General features: G+C 30.4%; 2 protein-coding genes across 2 annotated transcripts; one reads left to right on the forward strand and one right to left on the reverse strand.

Annotated features, from left to right (window-relative positions):
• The first annotated feature begins 134 nt into the window (after positions 1–134).
• On the forward strand, positions 135–2,568 carry LOC112772167 (protein IQ-domain 26). Its single transcript, XM_025817055.3, has 3 exons — positions 135–1,426; positions 1,586–1,783; positions 1,863–2,568. Exons 1-3 carry the CDS (start codon positions 998–1,000, stop codon positions 2,442–2,444), a joined length of 1,209 nt encoding a protein of 402 aa, XP_025672840.1. The 5' UTR covers positions 135–997; the 3' UTR covers positions 2,445–2,568.
• A 5,566-nt stretch (positions 2,569–8,134) lies between these two features.
• LOC112772314 (mitochondrial-processing peptidase subunit alpha) lies at positions 8,135–11,972 on the reverse strand. The gene is made up of 13 exons (XM_025817231.3): positions 11,724–11,972; positions 11,146–11,382; positions 10,737–11,033; positions 10,458–10,625; positions 10,182–10,349; positions 9,999–10,079; positions 9,809–9,875; positions 9,599–9,696; positions 9,156–9,228; positions 8,998–9,068; positions 8,797–8,846; positions 8,598–8,710; positions 8,135–8,499 (listed from the first exon to the last, which is right to left on the reverse strand). Exons 1-13 carry the CDS (start codon positions 11,760–11,762, stop codon positions 8,447–8,449), a joined length of 1,515 nt encoding a protein of 504 aa, XP_025673016.1. The 5' UTR covers positions 11,763–11,972; the 3' UTR covers positions 8,135–8,446.
• Positions 11,973–16,325: the final 4,353 nt, after the last annotated feature.

The raw sequence follows: 16,325 nt of genomic DNA on the forward strand, positions 1-16,325 counted from the left end.
TGGAACTTCCTTAACCTAAACACTACTAAACATGTTAATTGTTATAATAATCACTCCAACTTCCTTGGACTGATGATACTAAGAAAACACATTAATTTCAAAATTTGAATGCGAAATGCAACAGTCAAATACGATTAAATAGGTTATTAGTAACGGCATGATATGATATGTTATGATACAAGGTATCAAGTTTGAGTCAAAGTCCAAATCAAGAGTTGATTGCAAACAGATCCCCATTGACTGTAACATATCTGAATTTTCTGAGCAAAATTGGCAAGGTAAGCATAGAACCATCATTCTCACCCAGAAACATAGAAACACTTTCAAGATATCTTAAAACTAAAATTACCATTCTCTCCCTCACACTCTTTTCTCATGTATCAGCATTGAAGAAGGGTTTGAACCATTTTGTCAGGTGCTATATCTCATTTGCAGTGCATGTAGCTACAGAAAGTTAGACTCAAAAAGAAAAGAAAAAGTTATATATATCAATATGCTCTTTTTAGTGATTGGAATTTGGAAGGGTGAATGAACTATAGGCACTCTCATTGTTTTTTGAATTTTAGGCTTTCTTTTTTGTATATTTAGAATTAGATGTACATTTATTTTTGGCATTGTACCTATCTAATGTTTCTGTGACATTCTTGTCTTGTAATGCACTTCTTCACGAGGTGTGTCAGTGTTTTATTTTTTAAAAAATTATCCCATTATTTTTTATATATTATTATATCTCAGTTTTGGTGCTTATTATACCATTTGTCAATCTTTGTCTCCACTACATGCTCACATCACTTCTCTACTTGCAGCAATCTGTAGATTTTTCACTGAATTTCTTAAACTATAACCCTTTCTCTTTGTCCCTCCATTTTTTAAATCCAAACTTGCATTATTACATTCTTATTAGTCTTATGCACCACACATGACACATACTCCTCTGTCTCTCTAGCTTCTTATTTGATTTAACTCTGAAACACTTTTTTTCTTACCCCAGTAAGTTATGGGAAAAGCTAGCAGGTGGTTGAAGGGGTTATTGGGATTGAAGAAGGAGAAGGATAGCTATGACAATTGTGGTTCAATGGCTGCTTCTACTGACAAGAAGGAGAAGAAACGTTGGAGTTTTGCAAAGTCTGCCAAAGATGGAGATTTGACTCAAAATGCTTCTACAAATTATGGAGTCAGGGGCTCTGACTCTGACTCTGCTGATGCTTGGATCAGATCTTGTGCTGCTGAAAAAGGGAATGAGCAGAACAAGAATGCCATAGCCGTGGCAGCCGCCACGGCAGCTGCAGCGGATGCTGCCGTGGCGGCCGCCAATGCTGCCATGGCAGTTGTGAGGCTAACAAGCCATGGAAGAGGAACATTGTTTAGTGGAAGCAGGGAGAAGTGGGCTGCATTGAAGATCCAATCTTATTTCAGAGGTTACTTGGTATGTTCATTGGCTTTAGAATTTTAGTCCTTCATTTATTTTGTGAATTGTGAATCTTTGTTCAAGGAAATGAATAGAACAGTGCCTCATCAATTTCATGTTACTTTATAGATCAAAAACATTGGTTATGATTTTGACATTTTGTTGCATTGATTTCAGGCTAGGAAGGCTCTTAGAGCACTCAAAGGATTGGTTAAGATACAAGCTCTAGTTAGAGGGTATCTAGTTAGGAAAAGGGCTGCTGCAACTCTTCACAGTATGCAAGCTCTAATAAGAGCTCAGGTTGCCGCGAGAGCTCGCCGTTCGATGATCAAGGCGAATAGGTTTCAGCCTCAAACTCCTGGAAGAAGATATGTGGTAAGATCTGGTTCTTATTAGTATCATCATTATTCATAATTGTTCTGTTTCTTAGTTGGTATGTTTTGTTCTATTGTAGCAATGGTATGATGAAACAAGAAGTGAGTTCCATAGTAAGAGGCTACTACCAACAAGCAAATCCTATGAAACATCCTTAAATATGAAAGGATTTGATGAGAGCCCCAAGAATGTTGAAATTGATACATACAGGCCACAATCAAGATCAAGGAGAATCACAACAACTACTATGTCTGAGACTCAAGAAGACCACCTTCACTATCAAGCAATCTCAGTTCTTGAATGCAGGCATCCTCCTCAGCATTTGGAATGGTACTCGAACACGGATGAATGTGAGATCGCGACAGCTCGCAGCACGCCTCGTCTGGCGAATGCTCCGGCTACACCGGTGAAGAGTGTTTGTGGAGACTCCTTTAGGCCTTACTGCAATTCCCCTAACTACATGGCCAATACTCAGTCATATAAGGCAAAGGTTAGGTCTCATAGTGCTCCAAAGCAAAGGCCTGAGCCTAAGAAGAGGTTTTCACTCACTGAAATAATGGCAGCAAGAAATAGCACTAGTGGTGTTAGAATGCATTGGTCATCCAAATCACACTCTCAAGATTATTGCAGTTTTGACAGAGTTGAGAGCAAACTGAAATAGACATGCTTAGTATCTTAATTTTGGAATCTGCTACTGTACATTCTTTTAAAATGAGTTTGTTATCTGCTATGTTCCTTACTTCCTTTTCTTTTAAAGAGTTTGTTATCTACTTTTGTTTTTGTGTTTGGATTAGTTTATCAAAACCTTTTTAGATTGATAATTTTTGAACCAACTTAAGTTAGTTGAGTGGTTAGCTCGTTCATCCGCAAATTTCACTGTGTATGCATCAACTTTTTGACCAACGACAGACTATACAACTGCGATCCGCAATGAAGTAATAATTAGTTTGTCAAACTGAAAAATACCGTAAAAATTCTAATAAAATTGATAATTTTAGATTAAATTAGGATTAAAAATTAAGTAATAAAGTGTCACAAAAGTAAGTCAACATTATCTTTTGCTTTTTAATTCAAAGAAAAAAAAAGAGAAATATATACATTATCAACTTTTTGTATATATCAACTTTGATTCATCCGTTTAAACAAATATCGGGAGTTCAAATTTTACTTTATGTATACATCAACTTTTTGACCAACGACAAACTCTTATATACAACTGCCATCCGCAATGAATTAATAATTAATTTGTCGAACTAAAAAATACCGTAAAATTTCTAATAAAATTGATAATTTTAGATTAAATCAAGATTAAAAATTAAGCAATAAAGTGTCACAAAAGTAAGTCAACATTATCTTTTGCTTTTTAATTCAAAGAAAAAAAAAAAGAGAAAAGGCTGTAAAGCACGACTTCTATGATGTCTTAGAAAGTCCATTGAATTTGGTTAATTTCAAGTACTCAAAAAATGTATCCAACATTTTCTCCAAAAATAGTGTGTCCTATTGATAGCTACTCACATGTAACATGTTTAGAAACCAAGATTGGAATGAACATAGCTGGCAAAAATTTGAAATCAATTAGCAGCCTCCAATTAACATATATTACTCTAGTTCTATGTTGTGTTACTCCTAATAGTTTGATGAATATAATGACAATTAAGATGGAGTAATATCCGTTACCTATTATCGCCTAAGACTAAGATTGCATAATGACAAAATGGTAACGACAAGTACAACATTATAGGCGTAATCCTTTCCAGTTTCCTTGATAAAATCATAAATAAGCGATGTATTCATGAAGGTGAATCATGACCAATAATTGTCTTTTCGAATTCGAATATATTCATAGTACTAAATTGTCAACAAGTATGAGCATTGAGCAATGATTAGGTGTGTATTCGATTGGATTCGAGTGAGGGATGTTACGTAACGTTTAAGCATTTTGGTTCTCGAAAATTGTTACATCCTGCTACCTACTTATGTAACATGATTCCAATTCTGAGGGGTGTTTTGGGTATTTACACCTTTCTTTGACCGAATAATTGTCTCTGCAACCTGCACGTTCATGCATATACATCACATTATTATTCATATTTCGTGCAGAGTGTTATTGATGCTCATGGTCATGAGTGTTATTTACATGGCTTCTATTTTCATTAAGAGAAAGTTTAGGAGGCCACCAATTTTATTAAATTTTGTCTAGTATGTACCCAATAAAAAAAAGTGAACTATTAGATGAAATCTCACACTAATCTCACACCATTAAAATCATTATTGATGACTATTCAATGACTACAAATCACAAAAATTACTGACCCTAACACTCTTTTTTTATTATTATGTTACGTTTATACTAAATTTAACTATTAAAATTAGTTATTTATATAAAATATATATTAAAAATAAATTAAATTACACATATATTTATATACAAATATATTAATAATTAATTTTAGTATCTAATTTTAGTATACAAATAATATTTTTACTATTTTTATCACGGATGCTTTTGCTATATATTATACAAATTAAACTTTATCAATATTGGATAATTTTATTCTATCAAATAATAAGTGAACCTTTGTTTTACATAAAAAGGCAAATATTTTAGACGCTTCTTTCGTAGTACATTAGGAAAATGATCCTCTCCAATTTTTTTAATAATTGATAGAATAAAGTGTGATTTTTTACTTTTAATTTTATGAGTGGGACCAAAAATAAATAAAAGAGAGAACAATAAAAGATTAGATTGAACACTGGATACCATCCAATTTTTTTTCACTAGAAAGGATCCACTCCTCATTATTATTATTATTATTATTATTATTATTATTATTATTATTATTTATTAGTTATATAATACTTCAAATTTATAATACTAATGCACACACATCGTTATTACTTGAAAACGAGGATTAATTAGTTAGTCAAAAACTTGGGTTACCTAGTTAAGCTATCCCCAAAAGATGTTTAAAAATGAGTTATGAGTTATGTACTTGGACCGTCCATTTGTCTAGTTGTTGTGAAAGCCAACTAAGGATTATTTTCATCTTCCAAAGCTCTTTAATTTTAATCTCAATATATATGAAACCTAAATAATTTAAGTTGGATAGAATTAGGACCATCTCTTGCAACTTGCAATATTCTTTTTACAAGGAACTTTTGCCGTATGTATTAACAGCTTTGGACCATATAGCAACGTATACCTTAATTATCCAAAAAGTGTTACTTCTTTCTAGGACACAATCGTCGCTATGGCCTAGAATCGTAATTTATTTATTTGATCACAAAAATTGTTAAAAGCAAGCATTAGATCTGCATGGCAAATGTTGCCTATGAAAATCATTTAAACTTTGACAGCAATGGTTTCTAAAACCCGACCAAAAGAAATACTGAAAACTTGAATAAACTGTTATTATTTGAACCAAACTATTTATAAGACATAACTAAAGTTTTTAGCATAACTAATCCCTGTCAAGTAATGGCTACGGCATAGATTACATTCTAAATCTTAAAATCTAATCTGGGCATGCAACAAATCTTAAAAAGAATAAACTTTTACCATAAATTTCCGTTCCTAGTATTCTATTAAAAATATCTGTTTTTGTGTGGATGAATTTCTGAGATAAAGAAAATCGAATTTGTCTCTTCATCTTCAAAAAATATCTACTTTGACAAGAAGAATACTGAGAGTGAATATCTGAAAAAGACACTCCAATGCTCATATCAATAAGTATTTAAGAGGTATATAGTAATTCTATGAATATAAAATGTTAGACATAAAATAAAACTTATCATGTGTGTCTTTATAATAATTTTATGAATATAGAATGTAAGACATAAAATAGAACTTATTATCTAGTTCCTAAAATTAGATATAGAAGATTTTTTTTATAGACATAAGATTGATGAATATTCATGTTATGACCATGTGCGTGGTCATTAAGATAGAAATGATGATTATTAAGTCTGTAATGAAGGTGTCAGTTACAAGCAAAGAATGAATGATAATTAAGACCAAGTTATGATTCATAATGCACAATAAAGACCGAGTTTATAAGGTGACAGATCACAGCCCCCAAGCTTAATGATATGGTGAACCCCCAAACTTAGTTGAGTTATTGTGTCGGCACTTATTCAAAAAAAATAATTGAGTGGTTAAGAGTCATTCAATTAAGATAGTTGTGTGGGGGATATTTTTCTGTTTAAGAATAATTTTTCATGACATGCGTTAATTGATTGTATGTGAATTGAAAAGTTCAGAAATATGTATGCATTGACAGAATTGATTGCATGATCCGATGATATAATGATTAATTGTCTTGGCAATTTTTTCGACCCACAACAACTTATTGATAAATTTCTTGCTCAAAGCAATGAGTTGTTGAATATTTATAATTTATATTGAAGATCATATGACACAAATAAGATAAATTGAGAAAATAAATATGTATAAAATCGTAACATATATTGAATTAATATATATTGTAAAACTACAGGAGTTCAAACTAAAAAAATATACCGTAAAAGTTGATAATTGTAGCGAAGAAGACAATATATAAATGTCATACATTTGACACCAAATATGAATTATTTAATTTTATTTGCTAATATTATAACTTTGTTTCGTAGAATCTGCATTAACTTGTTAATAAAGCAACAAAATAATTAGTCATTTAATAATATAATAAATCTTATTTAGCTATAAAGTATATTCTTTGTGCAAAAATAACAAATTTGTATATTTGTAATTATTTTTTTTAATTTTTTGTATTAAATAAATAGTAACATAAAATTTAATAGCAAAAAGTGAATAGTATAACAATTATATATAATTGATATATAATTAATTTTTGATGGAATTTAATTTTAAATTTGAACTCATCATTACTTTTATTTAATTGTATAAATGAAATTATCAAGTAATAAGAATATAATAAATAATGAAATTAAAATTCAATTGACATGGTTGTTATATATTATTATTGTATAGAACATATATTGAAGTTTAAATATAACTAATAAATTAGTAAATATTAGTTATACAAAATATAAATGTAAAAATGTATGTGAATAAAATATATAATTTTACTTGTGTAAGTAGAGAACTTTGAAAAAGTTAGTAAAATTGATAGGTAAATTTGTACTTGGATTGATTAAAAATCGAGTTTTTTTTTTTCCGGATTGGTTGAAAGCCCGGTTCTTGAATTGATTCATTAATCGATTATGACATGTGAAATATTATGATACGTAAAAGTGAAGCAATTCGAATGTATAAAGTACATACTTTATAAAAAGTTACAATAGATTAAAATTTAATAAAAGGTATTACATAAAATCTTAAATAAGATTGTTGAAATTGGTTCAAAAATTTGAATGTAATTCAAGTTTTATGAACCTGAAGAGAGTAAGAATTATTTTACTCGTCTCCAGACGCTAATTGTTATTGTTGAGGTTGGCCGGTATATATCTCGTTTGTTGATGAATGTTTTCTCGTTAAGATGAGTTATATGTTGGTAAGAAGAGAATAAGAGGTAAGTACCTGCAAAAAGCATTGCGAGGCTCAACTCAGTAAGTATTTAAAAGGTATATAATAATTTTATAAATATAGAATGTTAGACATAAATAGAACTTATCAGGTGTGTTTTTATAATAATTCTATGAATATAGAATATAAGATATGAAATAGAATTTATTATCTAATTTTTAGATTAGATATAGAAAGTTCCTTTTATAGGTATAAAATTGATGAATGATATTTATGGTATGATTGTTTGGTCGTTAAAATAAAAATAATAATCAATAAATCGATAATAAAAGTGTCGATTATAAATAAAAAATAAATGATAATTAAATTCGAGTTAGGAGTGATAATATATAAATAAAAACCGAATTTATAAAGTGAGGGATCAATATCAATACTAATAATCAAGAGAGAAGAGCGAATAGGAGATTGAATAATTGGATGTAGATTGGTCAAAAGACAAACTTTTCGTGAGAAGAGAAAAAAAAATTGAAATCGGATCAAGCTGCCCCCACCATTACAAAGAAACAAACAAACATTAAAAACATTGGGCATCCATGCATGGTACTATTCATTAGTTAGATAACATTTTACAATTCTTCATCACATATGCAACTTAACAACTTATATTAATTAGATTTCCATTATCAACTTAACAACTTAACAACTTATATCAATACTAATAATCATACATTGGACGTTCCTTTTTTCATCATTCTCCGTCCTTAATGTATTCTCATTTTAAAATCATGACTTGTGAACAATATGCAACTTAACAACTTATATTAATTAGATTTCCACTCACCACTGTTTATATTTGGATACCAAGATTTGATAGAACTAGTTATTTTTCTTGTTAATGGAAATTAGATACATTCAAGAATAAGATTCATGTTATCATGTATCAATAGCAAAAAAAATTAATTAATTGATAAACAAAAATTTATGTGATCATACACCTATATTTCTGAGGGAATGAATGATCACTCAACCAAGTATACAAGTGAAAATAAAATAAAATTGAACAGTGCTTTTTTTTTTTTTTCTGAAATCCACACAAAATTTCTCTGGAATATTTATTTTCAGCACTGTTGGGATGCAAAATTGGGAGTAGCCACTGCTACATCAACTCAGAAGAAATTTCATTTTGCATGGAACTTCCTGTTCACAGATTCATAACTGGGGACATTGATAACTGCAATGGAACAATAGGAGTCAAAAACATCAACAAAAACCAAATATATTTTACTTGTGGAAGAGAATTTATTTGAGTGATTATTATTAGTTTATTACCATCCCCATAAGATGCCATAGTCAGTGGTGAGGAAATAATCTTCTGAGAAATTCTAGTGATATCGTTCAAGGTGATTCCATCTACAGCCTTCAGGAACTGTTCCACAGGCTTCCTGAAATGGCCTCACATATTCTATTTGTTACTAATTATGTAAAATCACATCAATGTAATTTTGTTATGAGTGAAATGTAATTTTACCTTTCTCCATAAGTCAATATCTGTCTTCCTATATCTTCTGATGCAATCATCTGCAACAACAATGACTTATAAGCATATAAAAGCTTTATGAAATCTCTAATGAACCACATATAAACATGTTTAGCTAAATGAATGAGAAGCACAGCTAATTTCATGATCACATTTATAGTGTTAACATAAATAATGAACGAGAAAGCGTACTCTAGATTCCAAATTCATTAGCACTGCAGACTTTGTGGATTCTTTGGCACGGTTGAGCTGTACCTGTGAAACTGCCATTGGAAGAAGCTGAAGTCTAATTTCGGATAAAATAAAGATTCACATAAATACACAGCAGGGAAAATAAAGTGGCAAATAACCTTGTCCAGGTGATGCAATTGCTATTAATTCCTTGGCTGCTATATCCACAGCTTTTGCCACGAAATCAGAGCTCTACGAAAAGGTTAAGAAGCATCATTCAGTCATCCTCACCGAAACAGAAAGTATAAGGCAGTAACTACGGAGTGCAAATTGCGAAAAATTATGACCATTACGATAATTAAAATGATGATCCAGGCATCATGAAAAATCCTAACACTTGTATATAGTGATTGCGTCAGCTAATGGGAGCATTGACTATAAAGTACATTTTAAGTCTAACTTCTATCAGGCTATCAGCAGACAACAATGCAACACATAAGAGCTTGTTCATGTAAACATACTACCCAAACTTCCAATGAACCAAGAAAAAAGAAAAGAAAAGAAAGGGAAAATGTTGTAAAAAGATGGCATCACATCTATGTCAACAAAGATTGTGACTTACAGTGCTTGCACATATGCCAAACAATCCTGTATTGTTGAAGATACTGTTGAATGCAGAAAAAGATTGAATCTGTTGGTATTCGTTCAAGACACGAAGATCTGGATTCAATTGTAAATACATAAAAAATTCAAACTAAGTTAAGCATCGGAGAAAGGTGTACAAATATAAACACAAAGTAAATCAAAACTAGAAGACAAAGGCAAAATTTACATAGCCTTGAGTGCATCCCTTTTCCAGGGCCCCCTGCTGAGAAGGATCCACCACCTCCCATAAGCATCTGCAATACTCAAGAGTTATTTTGTTCCCCTTCTTGTGCAAGGGAACGCAGAAAAAAGAAACTACGCAAATCTATAGACGTGCTATCTCTTGAATCAGAAAGACTCAAATGAAAAACAAGTACCTGTAAAACGGTCAAAACAATAGCGTCTTTCTCTTGTTGCCAACCACCAGGAACTTCAAAAGCAATAGCTACATGTGCACCCTGCCCTTGCAACAGTTCTTAGTAGATAAGTAACAATTTGAAAGGAGACAAATGAATAATAAGGATATGCCATGCATAAGTGGATACGAAATCAATACATACCCCCGATTCACCTTGACGACGAAAATCGCCACCAACATAGACAGATTTTGGTTCTCCAGGGTGGGCAACACTAGGTAGATCAGAGAGAAGTGGCTCAGCAACAGATAATAGTTCTTCATGTTCAACCCCGGATGCTGCAAGTACCATCCTCGAGGCAGTATAGTTCTCCTGAATTTGCAAATACAATAACATTCAAATTATCAAATATTTTGCAAGAAAAATTAGTTTTGGACTACAAATAAATCATGATGTATCAAAAAGGATAATAGATCTTACAGAAACAAATTCTTCCAAAATGGACCCATCTAATCTGTTTATTGCCGATTCAGGAGCCAAAAGTGGATTAGCCAGTGCACCTGAATAACCAGCCGAGTGTATTGCCTCCAAAAGTAAGCCCTGGGGATTGTTTGAAAGTTCTCCAAGCTCTGCTTTCACCTTTCGAAGCTGCACTAATGGAAGGTTTAACAAGATCAGAGAGAACTGCTATAAAATTATGCATGAGCTATCTTAAAAGCTAGAAGACCCTAGAAGAGAGAATCATAAAAAACAACATACCTCTTCATTGACTTCCCAATCCAAGAAGGCTGGGTTTCTTACACAATCAACTAGCAATTCAATCATTTGTGGAACATAGGTTTTTAAAGCATCGAATGTGTAGCCCATTTGCTCTCGAGAGGCCGAAGCTCCTACATTACCGCCGATTGCTTCCACTTCCCTCACGTTACGGAAATGACTCCGGTTAGCTGTGCTCTTGAAAGCCATTCGCTCCAGCAAATGTGATGCTCCACTTGACATTGGAGTCTCATATAGCGAACCACAGTCGAGATACAACCCTATTGAGGCCGCAGGGTTCTAATTGACAACCAAAATGCAAAAACAACATAATAAACGACTAATACACATGCTCAAATGTTTTACCAATATATTAACATAGATTGCCATTAACTATAAAGGATGCACATACTGATGATGTCTCTGATGCTATCTTGAGACCATTGGGGAGAGTAGTGATCTTGGTCTTGCTTGGTTCAACACGATCAGGCAGTGGATCAGGGAGGGCAACACCAGCAAGTGGTGTGTCCAGAGGTGGAAGAGAACTAAAACTCCCACCAAGCCAACTAAACAAACCTCCTGATGCAGGTTTTGTAGCTGCTGCGCTTGATGCTGCAAGCCTAGTGGCTCCCAAGGTTCTGCCATGCCCCTATTCACAAGTTCCAATCACACAACATCACCACATGCACACATGAGATACAATATAACATCCATTTTCTACAACCAATTAATGCATCGTGTCAAAACAAAACAATAGAGGTGTTATCAGAACAATGTTGTTTGTGATATTCGTGTAATGAAATAACAAAATAACAAAACAAGTAGTCCGTCAGCTATAAACACAACAAAAATGGAACCACCCACAAATCTGTTATCAATCAAAATGGGAACTTTTTTATATCGGTGTGTAGCAAAAATTGAAAAGAGTAGTTATTTATCGTAATTACGAATCTGGGATCTGAAAAGTAAAAAGAAAGGGAAGATTTTAACCTTGAGATGGGAGAGACGTGAAGCTGCAAGTCTATACATGATTGAGAAATGAGAGTAGGAATGAACGGAATCCCTAATCAGAATCGAATTTGGTTGGATTGAAGAAGAGAAAGCGAAGGAAGAAAGTGTCGAAGAGAACGAAAAAAGGAAGCTTTTGATTCTCCCAGGTTTGTGGGCAGTTGGGTCTGGTAAGTGATCCCTCACTATGGTTATTGGTGAAAATTAAATAATATCACTCTTAAAATTTTAATTTCTAATTAACCTCTGTAGTTTTAACACATTATGAATTTTTATAAAATTAGTGATCTGATCTCACCATAGAAAAGTTTTTTTTTTTCTTTTTTCTTTTTTACTTTTTTTATATGGTTCCAAATGGTTGATTAGAAATTAAGGGCTTGTTTGGGTGAGCTTCTAAGAAAAAATCTTTTTTTGAGTTATCTTTTTTTTAAAAGATCTTATAAAAAAGTAAAAGTAATTTTATTTTTGGTATCTCATGCAAAAAGATTTTTTTATCTATCAATTATGTTTGGATATAACAATATAAAAATACTTTTTTGTTTATTTATTACATGAAAAACATCTTACCGCTTCTAAAAAAAGATATTTTTCTGATTTTTTTAGTACTTTTACTTTTATTACTCGAAATTTACCAAACACGGTAAAAAATAAAAAAAGATATTTTTTCAATAAAAAAATCTTTTTTTATCAAAATAATGACGCCCAAACAAGCACTGATTTTACCACATTATAAACACTAACTTATTATATATTAACTTACTATTAGACCTAGTTGATTATCAGAATTATTATTTAAGAAACATGTTGCACAGTAAAACTAACAACTTCACCAAACTTTGGTCTAGAGTAAAATCAAATATTTTTTTTAGAAAAAAATTGTATATGGATGAGGGAAGACACTCACATATATAAGAACAGAAATCTTACATTAGAGGATAACATAAAGAACAAAATTTTGGCCATTGAAAAGAATAAAAAAAAAATTCTTCTTTCTTTTTCTCTTTTGGGCCTTTAAGTCTTTTTACTTTTATTCTGATTCTGCTCTACAAATAAAAAAAAAAATCTCTTACATAACCCTGATTTTTTACTAATACCTAGGAAAGAAACTAACAATACTTATCTGCATGCTCCAGAGTAAGAATTTTTTATTTTAATATTGGAGAGGGAATAGAGTTTTATGTTAATATTATAAAAAATAGAGTTTTATAGTATTTTAGGAGTGTTGTTCTGTATTAGTATAATACGTATTGTACTGATAATATGCAATCTGTGTATTTATAATACGCAATTTATATATTGTAATTTTAATATTAAAATAATACAATACATAGTATGTGTATTGTCCTTATAAATAAAAAAAATCTGCTTCGTCTTCTATAAATTCTACGACTTTCAGAAGTTTGCAAAATATCATAGCTTTTAATATTAAAAAATTACACCAATCCTTATCTAATATCTAAAAAATTGAACTTCAGAGTAATAGAAGGTCTAAATTCATGATATTAAACTTACTATATCTTGTGGTCCAAAATACTCAAGATGATACACAAAAAATTCAAGTAAAATAAATTGTACTTCTTATTATTAAAATCATAATAAGTAAAATTAGTAGATAAATATTTATAAAATTAATTAATAATTTTTCAATCCCGCTATGTTATTAATAATATTTCTGCCAACTTCTGCCAACTCTTATTTATAACTATGTTTAATAGAAATGTCTTTGTAGATGTGTATAATAAAAATGTCTTTTTTATGGCTGTGTTTAATAGAAGTATCTTTATAGATATATTTTCTTGATGTGTCTCTTTATATATGTGTTTAAAATATAATAATTAATTATTATTAATAATAAATTGACAAATAATATATTAGTACCCTATACTTTTTCATAATTTTTTATATAATTTAGTTGTATCAAATAATAGTAATACAACTTCACAAATAATATTATTTTTAATTTTGTTCTTCTCCCAAAAATTTCAATATAGTATCAGAACTCTCAAAACTCTGGTGATATTCATCAATGGTAAAAACTTGGAATTCCAATAACCAACTCCCTCCATCTGGGAAAAGAGAAAGAGTTGCTCCATCTGGGAAGGTGTCTCAAGAACTTGGTCTAAGTTTAACCCAAATTCAATACAATGTTCTTTCGGCCCTTTTGCACAAAATCTGCGAACCAAAATTCAAAAAATAGAGATGAGATTAAGTCATTTTCCTCCTCTCAAATTGGACTTCTTTCAAACCCAAATTTAGATATCATTTATTATGTTTTTCTTATATATTTTTAAAAAAAATAATTTAGCATCATCACATTTTAATTTTAATGATATTTGGATAATTAGATTTAGGTGTGATTGATCACGTTACTTTAAAATTATCTTATTTTATTTCCTACACCAAAATTAAGCGAATAATTATTCATATGTAAAATGGTTCTCAAACTATTGCTTGTTATAAAGGCATTATTAAATTTTTTACATCTTTAATTCTCTCTGATATTTTATACTTGCTAGAATTTTATTTTAATTTAATTTATACTTTCAAACTCACTTGCAACCATCCATATGAATTTACTTTTTTCAAATTCTATTGTATCTTTCTAGAATCAAATGGCCTGAAATTGATTGGTTTAGGTAGATTAAGAGAAGGTTTGTGTATTTTTGAACATATCTTTATTATTCATCATTCATTACTAATACACTCCATTAATTTCACCCAAATCACCAACATTACTCCATCAAATATTTGGCATTTTCGTAATTAATTTTTTGCACAAATAATATCTCTTTATTTTCTTATACTATGATAAAATTTGTGATATATATCATTTTTCTAAACAAAAAAACTTTCTTTTTTTCATTAGTTATAATAAAGCAAACATTGTTTGAATTATTACATTTTAGATATTTAGGATCTTTTCGTAAAAATTCAATTCATAATCACAAATATATTTTTATCATTGTAGATGATTTTAGTCGTTTTACTTGGGTTATTTTATTAAAATAAAAAACTGAAGTATCTCAACACATTAAAAATTTTATTAATTTAGTACAGACTCAATTTAATTCAAACGTTAAAATCATCTGTTTTGACAATGGTTCTAAATTTTTATTAAATGATTTTTATTCATCAAAAGGATAATTCATCAAAGAAGTTGTGTTGAAACCCTAGTCCAGCAGGCCAAGGCGCGAATCGTAGCTCCATTTAAGGATTTGTCGCTAACTAATAAGTTGCTGTATGTACAAGGTAAAATTCGAACTCCTAACACTTGTTTAATAGATTAATGAACTAATCACTAGAACAATTTAATTTAATAATAGAGTTTCATCTTCTATATATTCTCAATTTTAATACTTTTTTGAAATTTTGTTTAATAACAGACCCAATTACAATGATCTTTAAGTGTTTGATTGTCTTTATTTTGTTTTAACTCTTAAGTCATCGATCAAATTTTGATCGTATAGTACATAAAACTATATTTTTTAGTTATCAAAATAATTTTAAAGGATATATTATTTATATTTTGAATAAAAAAAAAATGATATTTCATGAATTCATATTCCTTTGGTAAAAAACAATGAACCCACTAGTTCCACCCCTCAATTCTTGCCAAGTCATATGTCCCAAACACTACTCCTACCATTACTATTTGACCCTCTTCTATTGATCCAATAGATTCACTCAATATCATTCAATTTTCGTTACCTTTCATACAAACCACACACAATCTAATCATATAAATGATCCCCTTTTTCTTCATCTTCTCACTCCTACAACAATGACAGAAGCCCAACTAAGTCTCCTCTATCGAGTCATACACACTTTTTCTCCGTCACTGATTCATCATATTGTACGTATTGGGTTAGGATTATAATTAAAACATAAAAAAAAAAAAAAGTGAAAACTCAGGTGAAGTCGACTTCACGTGAAGTTGATACCTAAGAGCCGTTAGATGATTTGACTGATTTGGCTAAATTTTCATCCAACGGCTCTCAGGTATCATCTTCACGTTAAGTCGACTTCACCTGAGTTTTCACAAAAAAAAAAAAAAATTATATATTGCTTGCATCAATATTGACGTATTGGCAACAAGATTAATATGTGAAGCATGAGTCATGAGTCACAAAGCACGAGCGAGCAATGCTAATGACGCCATACTCTGATAAATAATGGCCAAAGATGATATTTAAGTAACCCGTTTCATCAAGCATTGAACAATTATGTATGAAAAATCAAACTTAATCAATGAACTCACGTGCATATATATATATATAAAACATTTTCTAATTTCCATACTCCAATTAAAGTAGTTGACACACGCACACACATGCAGTAGTGTCTAAGAAGTAATAATTTAATCTTCAGTTGCATTGAAAAGCTATTGAATTAAGGTAAGAAAGTATATGTAATGAATCTCAAAAGTTAAAAGTTAATTCTTATTTTTTTATTGAGATATATATGTTGGGAGCCACTCAGATAAATGCGTCTAAAACATTTTTTTTAAAGATGTTTTTTTATTAATTAAAATTTAACACATATAATCTGATTAAATTATATTATTTTTATCAAAATTAGGGCAAA

The sequence above is a fragment of the Arachis hypogaea genome, chromosome 18 (genome assembly GCF_003086295.3).
Source record: "Arachis hypogaea cultivar Tifrunner chromosome 18, arahy.Tifrunner.gnm2.J5K5, whole genome shotgun sequence".
NCBI lineage: Eukaryota > Viridiplantae > Streptophyta > Magnoliopsida > Fabales > Fabaceae > Arachis > Arachis hypogaea.

What these genes read in the sequence shown, in the direction of transcription:
- LOC112772167 (XM_025817055.3), top strand. Translation starts at nt 998, where the DNA reads ATGGGAAAAGCTAGCAGGTGGTTGAAGGGGTTATTGGGATTGAAGAAG. An exon ending in CTTATTTCAGAGGTTACTTG is followed by an intron (nt 1,427 to 1,585) that starts GTATGTTCATTG and finishes CATTGATTTCAG; the next exon opens with GCTAGGAAGGCTCTTAGAGC. An exon ending in CTCCTGGAAGAAGATATGTG is followed by an intron (nt 1,784 to 1,862) that starts GTAAGATCTGGT and finishes GTTCTATTGTAG; the next exon opens with CAATGGTATGATGAAACAAG.
- LOC112772314 (XM_025817231.3), bottom strand. Translation starts at nt 11,762, where the DNA reads ATGTATAGACTTGCAGCTTCACGTCTCTCCCATCTCAAG. An exon ending in TAGCATCAGAGACATCATCA is followed by an intron (nt 11,034 to 11,145) that starts GTATGTGCATCC and finishes GTTGTCAATTAG; the next exon opens with AACCCTGCGGCCTCAATAGG. An exon ending in TATGGCATCTTATGGGGATG is followed by an intron (nt 8,500 to 8,597) that starts GTAATAAACTAA and finishes GTTCCATTGCAG; the next exon opens with TTATCAATGTCCCCAGTTAT.